General features: G+C 36.2%; 1 protein-coding gene across 2 annotated transcripts; it reads left to right on the top strand.

The window, feature by feature from the left end:
* The first annotated feature begins 1,787 nt into the window (after nt 1–1,787).
* LOC126716945 (serine/threonine-protein phosphatase 7 long form homolog) lies at nt 1,788–10,827 on the top strand. 2 transcript variants are annotated; one of them, XM_050418008.1, is made up of 7 exons: nt 1,788–2,020; nt 7,646–7,737; nt 7,849–8,630; nt 8,739–8,826; nt 9,051–9,446; nt 9,539–10,364; nt 10,459–10,827. In XM_050418008.1, exons 2-5 carry the CDS (start codon nt 7,648–7,650, stop codon nt 9,258–9,260), a joined length of 1,170 nt encoding a protein of 389 aa, XP_050273965.1. In that variant the 5' UTR covers nt 1,788–2,020; nt 7,646–7,647; the 3' UTR covers nt 9,261–9,446; nt 9,539–10,364; nt 10,459–10,827. The 2 variants fall into 2 exon arrangements, with proteins under 2 accessions (XP_050273965.1, XP_050273964.1); XM_050418007.1 differs by lacking the exon at nt 1,788–2,020 and having other exon boundaries at nt 7,624–7,737.
* Nucleotides 10,828–12,026: the final 1,199 nt, after the last annotated feature.

The following is a 12,026-nucleotide window of genomic DNA, read 5'->3' as shown; positions in this document are numbered from 1 at the left end:
TGATATTCCTGCTCACAGCTATACCTACACTCAATGGTGGAACCTCCTTTACTTTCTCAATAATAAAGCCTTTTACATTTGTATTGGTTGGAAAATCTTGTTCAATTCCATACTTCCGTACCATCTTGGATGTGTGCAAGTCTGATTGCCTTCTTTGTGGTTCTATAGTCTTGGTTTTAATGAAAGCTTCAATTTATCAACCCAAAAAAGGAAAAAAGAAAAAGTACAGTAAGCTTTTGCATACCAAGTCCTAGGCAAATACTTTAGATGGTTGGAGAAGATTTTTGACATATATATGTGCCTCATTTCATTTGAAGCCGTGAATAGTTGCTTAATATCTAAAACTACTTTGAATTTTTTTTTAGAAGATAAAATTCTTACTCACTCCAACAGTTGCTAATGCAATACTGAATACCTCTAATTGGCTGTAATCAAGCTGGAAGCTCATTAGGGACTCTCAAGTCTAACCAATGAATTTCTAGTTTAAAATTTGATTGAAGTATGTAACAAATTTTCATTATTAGTTTCAAAAGTAGAATACAATGTCCTATGTAATATCTAACTTAAACCTATATTCTCTTTCTTGCTCACTGAAAAAATAAATAAATAAAATAAATAAAATAAAAAAAGAAAAGAAAAAAGGATGACTTCGATTCAAATTCTACAAGCAGCGTTTAGAAAATTTTCATAGTGTTCTTGAAAATATTTGAGATCTTGGGTTAGAAGTTATTTGGAGTTAAAAGGCTTGTATTAGGATTTAGATCCAAATGGGTAATTCACGAGCCAAAATATGTTATTATGAAGGTTGTATTCTCATAGTAATTGTAATTTAGTTATATTATGAAATTGGTCAAGGTTCAAACTGTTCAAGTAGCAATTTGAACCATGCGAGTTTAAGAAAAGTGACTTAAGGCCTCGCTTGAACAATCATACAAGTCATGAGAACTATGAAGAATTGTTCCTGCTCTCACTAAGTCACAATCTTCTCAGCAAAAGGAGAAATTTTGTCCCTTGTTCTAAACTTTTCAGTCTTTTTTCTTGTGAATGGTCTCATCCTTGACAAGGGGAAAGCATCACAACACTCTCTCTTTGCAATTGCCTCATCTATTGGACTAAATGACTCTTCTACTTTTATGCCCACTACTAGTATCACTCTTTTTCTTCTTAGTATTATTATTAAAATAATTATTTTCTACATTAACGGTGTCACATTTATTGTTCTTGATTTTCCTTGGCTTCGTAGAATAAACATTTGCAATCTCATTCATTCTCATGGTTGAGATTGAGATTTGGTTCCTGTGTCTGTGATTGAGATGCAAAGAAATCGAGACAACTTACAACGGTTGTTCTCCATCTCCACCTAATAGATTATCGGTACAAAACAACGTCGTTTCTTCTGTCCCCCACATAATTGCATGCAAAGATTTTAAGAAATAAATCTTGGTTACTTGGTTCTTTCTCCTATTTTATCCTTTTAATTCTAGGCAAAAATGGCCCATTACCATCAATTTTGAAAATAATTTGCCCAGAAACACTGTTTCCGAACTATATAGCAATGTACCACTTTTTTAGGTACTCGAGCTTGGTGAGCTCGAGTACCATGTTTTTTTAATCCACCTGGCACCGTGACATGGAAAGTTTAATTAAAAAAATAGCTTGGTACCCGAGCTCAGGAAGCTCGAGTACCGTTGTCCCCCTGTTACCCACAAACCAAACCATTTGTTAGACTGCTACCCACACTTAAAACTTAAACTTTCTCAATCTGCCTCTCAATCTCAGATATCACTTTCTCAAACTCCCTCTCAATCTCGCCATTACTTTTTCAATCTCCCTCTCAATCTCGCTATCATCTTCCTCACGCTCTCAATCTCCCTCTCAGTCTCGCGCTCGCTCTCATTCTGAGTCTCCTTCTTGCTCTCGGTCTCGCTCGCGGTCTCCCTCTCAGTCTCGGTCTCCCTCTCAGTCTCGCGCTCGCTCTCACTCTCACTGTCGGTCTGCATCTTCAGTTTGGATTCACCAGGTATGTCTCCTTATCTCTATATTTGTTTCAGCATTGGGTATTTGTGGGTCTTTGTGGGTATTTGTGGGTATATGTGGGTCTTTGTGGGTATTTGTAGAGGAGATGCTGTAAATGTTATTTTGTAGTTACAGAACCATTCTCTGGAGCCAGATTGGAGCATTGGGTATACTTGATCGTAGATTTTTGGTTTCAAAATTATCTTTCCATTATAGCTTATACAAATTGAACATTTACTCTACACTGACAAGAAGAGGCTTATGATACATGTGTCAGTAAGCCAACTTATATTGAGGGTAAACCTTAACTAGGAAGTGACCTATGTGTGATTTGTGTTAATTTTCACTTGATTTTAGTAGTGTTTAAATTAAAAAATGCATATAGTTTTACAGACTGGGATTGGGTCCAGCGCTCTAGTGCATTGGATCCAAGCTTTGACCCTAGTTTTACTAAGATTCAACATGAAGTCCAAGATGCTAATGATGTAAGATAACGCTTTCTTTTTTGGAAGCAGACACGTGAATTGTGATTTGTGAGTTAGGACCATATTTGTCTCTTAAGTCATAAACATGTACTGGAGCTGAAATGCTGAACTCTGGATTAGCAACTCAGTAAGCTCAAACAAGAAGAGTTGTTCAATTCATATTTGGAAACTCTCTAACCTAGAGAATGGTGTTGAAAAGTAATTCAATTGTTAGTATAAGATTCTATAATATAAAATTTTTATTTGACATATATTAGAGCAGTTCGTCCCTATATAACATAAATGTTTTGTTCATGCTGTCTCATAAAAAGCTATGAGTGATACCGATACAGTGAGAATAATACTTTAGGAGTTTGTTGCAAATTAACAAAATTTGACATGGTTCTGCCCCATTCTAATTTCCTGGTAGGGCTGATTATATGCGATGGAAGGAATGGAAATATTCTTTACTTGTCTCAAATGTTATCGAGAGATGAGGAATGTTTCTATTTGATTAAATTGCACTTTGTTTCTTAAAGTACGTGGTCATTTTGTTTTGTCTCTAAAGCTTAAAGTTTAAACATTTAGATTTTGGATCCGAAAAGTATAATACGCTTTGATATGCGTCCCTTTGTCAATACCCGTTGTTGGGGTCGTTGTTAAATTCCTACTAAGCTGAAAACAATGTAGTTTTGACGTACAGTATTAAACCACATCCTGTAAACTATGCTGTTTTGAGCACATAAAAATTATATTATATTTTTTTTTCCTAGTAAATTACTATTTTTTTGGTTTGTATTTTTATTTATTTAAATTTTCTCTCTATACCCATTGAATCCATACCCATCCATCCACAATTATTGCCACCAACCTCCATCAATGCCACCAGTCAAGTGTTGAAGAAACCCATCTTAGCAGCCTTGAATCCCATCAAAACATCTCAATCAGCTTTCAAGACTCTTAACAAAGAGAATGATCATTGCATTATGTATAAGCAAGTTTGTTAGGTTTCTTTTTCTTGAAAACGAGTCCTCTATTTGTACTTGAGGCCCTTGGCAGTTAGGTGAGAGACTGACAATTGTTCATTTCACGTGTTTCTCTTCTTGGGCTTAAATGACAATTGCCATGGAGTTAAATGTTGTTTGTAATGGTTTCTGTTGGGGTTAAAATAATTCTTTGTGGGATGAAATAGAGGCACAGTAAGAAACGCACAACTGAAAAGGTGTAGGTGATGTGGTGCCCCCAGTAAAAATAATTGAAAACTAGGAGTAATGCTAGGATGTTGACAAGTGGAGTTAATATAGTAATACTCGAATAGTTGAGGGCAGGGTGGAGCAATTCCCTCAACGAAGTTAAGGGCCTTGAGCAATTTTTGAAACACACATCTGCAAAAGCGACACATGGCATTGATGCAGTTAACTTTGGAATAATTGCCTCAAAGAAGTTGTAAGAGGTTTACTGAGAATAGTTGAAAATTTGGAAAGTGTCATTAACAATTAGCAAGGAAACACATGGAAGGCATAAACTGATAAATGATAATAACCGCTAAAATCTTAAGTATTAATAGAGGCATATTCTATAGAAAATAACACCGCGAATACACTAAAAAATTTGTTGAGATCATTTGTACTTAGTTTTGTAGGAGATATTGTAGTTCTTAGGAGTAGAGAAGAATTTATGTTTGTAAGTGCTTTCTGTGAACTTTGTGATCAAGTTTAATTAAGTTAGTTTCTTGTATCTAGTTGCTGTGCTTGCTTTCAATTAGTTTGGTTTTAGAATGATGACTAGTACATGGTTTATGTAGTTTACTTTGAATTGAATTAGTTTGAATTAGTTTGTTTACTTATATTTCACTTCAAGCCAATTTATTTCGAATTAGATTACTTCAAATCCATTGCATTGGAAATAACTTAGATATCGGTACTTAGTTTCTTAGAAATTGTAGTCATTCTAGTCTTTGTCTTTCATTGTTACTTGCATTACAACAAAGGTCCTCTTAAATGAGGTGTTTCCAAACCTCAAACTCTAATCCACAAAGTTAGATCTCATTTCATGCCAAAATTTTGTCCAAATGGCCAATTTAGGCTTCTGACTTTTGACAAAGACAAAAATATTAGGTATATAGTGTACCTATTTATGTACCAGAACGGAATATTCTGGTTAGAATGGAATGAAAGTCAAAATATTACTGATAAATGCAAAACAAATAGATGGAAAAAAAAATAGCGTTTAAAAAAAAAAAAAAATCTTTTGACAAATGTGAACTAATTGAATGGACATGAAATATATTTTACTGTTTTCTCCACAAGTAATTAGTATTTTTTTTTTAAAATGCAAAGATTAAGGAAATAAAAAGGGATCTTCATGATACACATATATACACCATACAGGCAACATATCGTACTATTTAGTGATTAATAGGAAATTAGGAATTATCTGTGTAATCTTATGCCATGTTTCAAAGTGTGAAACTATAGGAGATAGGAGATATTTAGCAATAGTTTCGAAATATTTATTATAAGCTAATATAGGCTTATTAAAGTAACACCTATATATAGAACAAATTCATGTGGCAGTGTTTTAAGATATATAGCCTCTAAACTCTTACACACAAATAGAATTCATTGTCGCACTTCTAATGTTTCACTTTTTTGCATTAAGCTTGAAAGTTGAAACAGATCACATATAATGATGTTGCATATAACCATATGAGCTACTATATATATATATATATATATTCCTTATTCCTAGTAAATAATATTTTTTTTTCTCTGCATTAATAGAACTGGTTTTCAAGAAAATCCAAATTGGCTGTCCATAAATTGATGGTCTAAAAACATGTAACTATCATGAATACTGTTTTATGAAATTAATAAAGAAGTCTCAATAGCAGATAGCGATCAGCATCAATGTAGTTATGAGCTTATCATCATTAGCAAATTGGTGTCTCAAAGTGGAAAAACCATATGGCTTCAATTTTTATTTGTAACTCTTTAGAAAGCCATATCACAAAATGAGGTTGTACTATTTTAAAAAATATCAATTTGTAATATTTTTTTTTAAACCATCATCTTTCTTTTGGCTGTGTGCTCCTGTGCTTTGTGCAGTCGGCATTGTAGGTGACCTTACTATCATTCGTTTTTTTTTTTTTTTTTTTTTTTTTTTTGATAATTGACCTTACTATCATTCACTCATGTTAAAGGCTAACCATTCGTTTTCCTTTTCACTAGCCTTTTTACCCACCTATCAATTCCAACTGCGGTACCATTCATTCTATTCATCAATTCTATACCATACAGCAATTATGCTAGACACTTAAGACCTCAAAATTTATTCTTCTTAGCAAATGGAAAATATATTTTTCAATACGTATTGTTACAGTTAAAAGCATCAACATTTTTTCCTTCAATCTTACTTAATTTTGAAACTAATTCAAAGTTTTCCTTTTTTTTTTTCTAGATTAGTCTAAAATTGTGGGCGATCAAACCTCGGACACAAAATTCATATAGGAGATAGAATATCATCAACCCATTAGCCTATTAACCTAACTCAAATCTTTTTTGTATAACTTTATTTGTCTAAAACCTTTTTCAACCAAATAACTATTCACTTATTATTCTCTAAGTGAGTTCCAAAATTATTCTCCTCAAATTATTCTCTAGGCCTTTATCCTCTAGGTTATTGAACTAACTCAAACTCTTTTGGTATAACTTCATCAAAAAACTTTTGAAGTATATAACTTTTCACTTACTATTCCTCAAGTGAGTTTCATAACTATGTATCTCATGCATTCCCCTACTTTGTCCTCCCTTTTCCTGATTACTGGGCATAGGGCATTGCTTTCCTTTTTCTTTTCTTTTTTCTTTTTTCCTCTCACATTAGGTACATTCATAACTCTTCTTAATTTATCCACCATCCTCTGCTTAAAGGAAAAGAAAATGTCATTTAGTACAGGGAGCAACATTTGTGCCATTTGGTTGAATTTGCACTTATAAAAATAAGAAGCAACATTTGTGATCGTTTTGCTCTTGTATGATACTCCATGATTTGTACTTTGTAGTTTCCCTCCCCATGTATTGATCTTTCCAACATTGTTCAATACGCATATCATGGAAGATGTTATTCTTTCTGCTAAATATAGTTAAGGAAGACAAGGCTCACACCTCAGTCCATACTTGTGGTGCTATTATTTCATAATTGCTGGAATTTTATTGTTTCTTCATTTTCTGTTTGATTTTGTTTTCTTTCATTCTTTCTGCTGCTTCTTTTTGTTCAAGAATGGCAGTGGCTTTTGTCTCCAATAATTTTTTCAGCATACTAGGTTAATGCAAATGTGAATATGCAAGTTTATTTGAATATTTTAGATTTATTAAAAAGAGAATTTATGCAATTTGTATTGTGAAGAATGTTATTGCACCACACAATCGCGTACTCAATTTTTTTTTTGTAATTCATTTTATTCAAGTCAATAAGCCATTAAAACTCTATATTTGAGAAGAAAATTGAACTACCCATGATGTGCTTACATTTTTGGCATTTTTTGGGTGTGATTGGTATGTAAATAACCCAAATGGCGAAAAGTGACAGCATCAAAATTTATTTCAAGATTTTGTACTAATTAAATCAATTAAAATTTATTAATGACTGCAATCTCTTATTCTTTAAGGAAACTGATATGGTTTTGAGAATACTGATTGCCAATGTGAACGGGGACTTGGTATTGTGGTCCAAATGTATATCTTTCCAATGTTACTCGGAAAATTATAATTGTATCCCGGACCCATGAGCTGCACAAATCTTTTCACGCACTCACGCACATGCACACATTGCACGATAAAAAGTTCTGTCTCATGTTAAAAAATAGTGAATTTAATTATTATTTTAACACGTTTTTATGTTATTTATAATTTATTTTAGTAGTGTAGAGATAAGTTTCAATTGTAGAAACACATGCTTTGATACTATGTTAATTTATCAAAAGAAATGTTAATTTGTTAAATGAATCAATTGTCGAAACACATGCTTTGATAACTAACTTTTCTAAAATAATTTATTAAATCAGTGAAAGACTGTATTAGATGAATAATGTTGCCATTTTCAGACAAATTTGTTTATAATTAAAAATAAATAAATAAGACTGTCTTGATGTTGTTTCCAAATGCCAGATATGGACCCACATGGAGCTATACAGACTTTGTGCACGAGGCAGGATAAGCATCGTTCAAGTTTGCTTTTGGATGCTCATTTGGAAGGCGAGGTATGCACTTGTTCAATATATGTAGTCGAAAGATGGGCGGAATTTAACTTTGAAGCGTACTTATTATGTGGTACTGTAATTATTATTAATACTACGCTGCTCTATTTGCAGGAAGTGCCAGGTGTATTGACTTGTCGTCACCGAGACAAAGGTCTGCTTGAAGGAGGGGTAGATGGGTTAGATCCACGAATTCTCGCTTATATCACTGATGCGGGGTTAGATGGGCTGCTTCGGGTCCCACATATGGACATTGACCACGCATTGATCACAGCGTTGGTGGAGAGATGGCGGCCGGAGACGCACTCATTTCACTTGTCCCACGGTGAGATGACCATCACACTACAAGATATGGAGGTTATAATGGGGGTACCTGTAGATGGCTTGCCGTTGGTGGAATCTATACCCTCGACGGGCAGTTGGCGTGACGTCTGCAGTAGATTGCTAGGGCGTACACCGCCACATAGAGAACTTAGAAACAACAGAAAGAACACTGGAGTGCTGGAAGGGGCGAGCATAAAAGCCAAATGGCTTGAGGATCAGTTTCGCAACCCTCTCCCAGTTGACGCCCCCGAGGCGCTTGTGCAGAAGTATGCTCGTTTTTACATATTGGAGTTGTTAGGTAGTACGCTATTTATGGATAAGTCTGGAGAACGGATCTCAATTAGGTATTTGCAATATTTCGATCCAATCAGCAACGGAAAGAAGTATAGTTGGGGTAGTGCAGCACTAAGTTGGCTCTATAGACACCTCTGTAAGGCATCAGAGAAGACAGCCAAGCAGATTGGGGGTGCACTACTATTGGTGCAGTTGTGGGCGTGGGCGAGGTTTCCCCACATATGTCCTGTGATGAGGCATCCACACCAGGCACTACCTCCAGGTCCACTTGCTGTCAGGTATGTAGCATCTTAGATAGTTATCGTTTTACATTTCCTCATTAACTTTGTTCGCATGGGAATTATGTAAGTAACTAATATGAAGGTTATGTCTGTGTTGTTTGCTAGATGGAAAGGGGCTAAGATAACAACTGAACATTCGATGCACGTCCTACGTGCCTATCGTGTGTCGCTTACTTCACTGCGGCCAAATCAGGTATCGTGTCTTACAAGTGGGAACCGCTTTGGCATGTAGTTTTTGTACTTACAATTCACTTTGGAGTGAATAAACATTCTTAATTATATATCTTTCTTACTTATCAAAAAAAAAAAAAAAAAAACATTCTTAATTTCAGAGTTACATGTATTGTTCACATTCATTACACATTTTTTCTAATTATATTGTTAATATGGTTGTTTGCATCTGTTGAATCATTGCAGATTGTTTGGGAGCCGTACAGAAATTATTTGCGTTCTCTACCCGCATATTGTACGGCAGGCCAACGTATATGGAGGTCTATTGTGCCGCTGATACATTTTTGGGTGGTTGAAGGCCATCATCCCGAACGTGTTCTCCGACAGTTTGGGATGAAGCAAGGCATACCAGATGATGTTGATACTTCAATTGAACTACACAAGATCACCCTCTAGGGCAAGCACGAAAAAGATTGGGCCCGAATACATGCCCCGCATATTGCTAAATGGGCTGCGCACGCCAGAATTGCCGATGCACCGGCCTTTCACGGGGAGATGAACTACAATGACGAGTATTTGGTTTGGTTTCGTCCCCGCACTGTTCGCCATATTACAAAAGAGACTTCGTACTGGGACACTTTGGTAAATTTACAAAGACTGTTTCGTTATAAATGTACTTTGCTTCGCATAGTTTAGTTAAACCTACTAACATTACTCTTGTATATTTCTGACAGGTTGAATCACAGTTGCGCATTATAACGAAGTGCGAACCAGGGTCTGAGATCTACACCGACTGTATTAATGCCTTGCAAGCTGTTGAAGAAATCGGTCGGTTATCCTTGGACCATGCACGTGACGTGGGTAACACAAGTGAACCAGCTGTACGACGTGGTCGGCAAGCAAGTGGACGTCAAGGGCGTGGAGGATGTCAATCTAGCCAGCGTCATACATCTAGTCGGCCTCCCACATCTGGTCAGCGTCACACACCCGTGCCCACATCTAGTCGACGTCCCACATCTGCTCAGCGTCCTACATCTGGTTTGTGTCACACACCCGTGCCCACATCTAGTCGGCGTCACACACCCGTGCCCACATCTACTCGGCGCCACACACCCGTGCATGACCACACCATGGAGGAAGCAAGTCAGACAACAGATGAGATGTGGGACGACACTGCTTATGACGTAGGCTCCATGGCACACGATGATGCGGGTCCATCCCATACGTTTGCCCATAGAGACACATTTGGGTCCCCATCCATGAGGAGCGATGGTACTTGCCCACCCACACCCCCTAGTACATCTCTGTTGCCCACCACCTGTACGTCTCCCCCACTGACTGCCGGCCCTGCCCCCGCAGTTTTAGATGGTAGAGATGAGATGAGGTTCATGCCCACTCCTGGGCGACCCACCCCTGTTGCTGTCCCCCCTGAGTTTGTGCATACCGAGTTTATCCAGACACAGATACCCACCCCCCCAGCAGAGCCTTCGCACATCGAGGATCGGCCACGAAGGCCGCAACGCACACGGACACATCCTCCTGACTGTGGGACTGGACATGGTACTATAGTTTGATTCGATACCGATTACATATACATCGCTTTATAGTTAAATCATTTGCATATTAATATTTGCTTGTGTTGTGTTCTTTTCAGGCAAGGTGAGACCAGTCAAGGAACCGGTGAGGAGAAGAAAACGAGAATGATTCAAGGGCAGAATTTGTGCTACTTTGGGTTTGTAATGGTATAGGATCTTTTTGTCATGTATAGGATCTTCTTGTATATATTTTATATGATGAGCCACTATTATGCAATCCACATGGATTACAAGATATAGACTGGAATGTTATAGGCATTCTTATATAGATGATTTCATGGTAGTGGTTGATAAGCATTGTGCATGCTTTAGTAAGCATTGTGGCAACAATCAGTTGTTATGGGATGTTTCTATTAATGGGTATTTGCTAATTGTAGAGATGAATGTGGGATGTTTAGAAATGCAATACAAGGAAACTTTTTGTTGAAGTTGGGCGTAGTGAATGTAGATGCAATTATAACTGTGAATTTTATTATTAATTGTGTGTTCAGCCTCTAGAAAGGGTCTACGAAGTGGAATTATTAACATTGTTTAGATTTAGGTCCAATGTAGAGTGGATTTGGCGACCCAAACCTTTCAAATCTCACCTGCCAAGGGCTGGAATTTTTACTGTGTATTTGTATATTTATCAAATTTTTCACCTTTGAAAATTATGAGGAACCCTTTATTGTAAAGGTCAGCTACTGCCATATCAAATTAGACAGGGGGGAATTTTCAGGTTCAGTTGAGCAGTTACAAGTTTTGGAAGGATTTTTTGTTCAGTACTTACATACTACTAATTTTTTTTTTTGGTAAAAGGTACCAAAAGGCTGGGACAAGTTGGTTGTATCTATTATCTCTATTGAAACTAGGAAAACAATTGCGAAGTCAAGCAAAGCACTTGTACATAATGGAAGTTGTCAGTGGACGGATTCTATTTCAGAAACTATATGTTTTTTTCAGGATGACTCTTCAAAGGAGCTACAGGATTGTTTCTTCAAGCTTGTTGTCTCCATGGTATTGTTGTTTCTACCACATACTCTTTCTTTTGGTCATTAACCTTTTTTCATCTTCCTTTTTTCTTTCCTGCTAAATGAGATATGATTCATGACATTCTCTCTTTGCCAATTTTCCAGCCTCTAAATAAATTTTGATTGTGCTTCTTGTACTTCTTTGAGAGGCTATAGTCAATATGACAGGCTATATGAGTTCACCTGCTCCTGTTCCAGTTTCACTAAGATTGAAAAAGTGCAATCATGGGACAATTTTACAAGTGAGTTGTACAATTGTATGCTATTTGTTTCTTGGTGTTTGTTTAGACTTTGCCACGTTACACATCATTAGAAAAAAAAATTAGGACCTTCTTCTTATACCTATCTGATTCTTTTTCCCCCTTTTGGGAGAGATATTTTATGTCGTTATTATGAAAGCAACATCCTGTTCTAATTTTAAACCTTCTTCAAAGTTTTTAGATTTGGTCCACTTTGTCATAACTTCATATGAAGCTAACGAAGGCCATTATATAACATAGGTATATTATCATTCCTATCATTTGTTCCACGAATTTTTGAAGTATCTAAGATTTCTCAATCTTTTACGTATATTCCAGAGTGTGAGTTACTGTAAAGAAGAATAATACACCCCTAGC

The sequence above is a fragment of the Quercus robur genome, chromosome 3 (assembly GCF_932294415.1).
Source record: "Quercus robur chromosome 3, dhQueRobu3.1, whole genome shotgun sequence".
Taxonomy (NCBI): domain Eukaryota; kingdom Viridiplantae; phylum Streptophyta; class Magnoliopsida; order Fagales; family Fagaceae; genus Quercus; species Quercus robur.
Note: the sequence above shows the minus strand (reverse complement) of the source record. Positions and strands in the feature narration are given on the sequence as shown.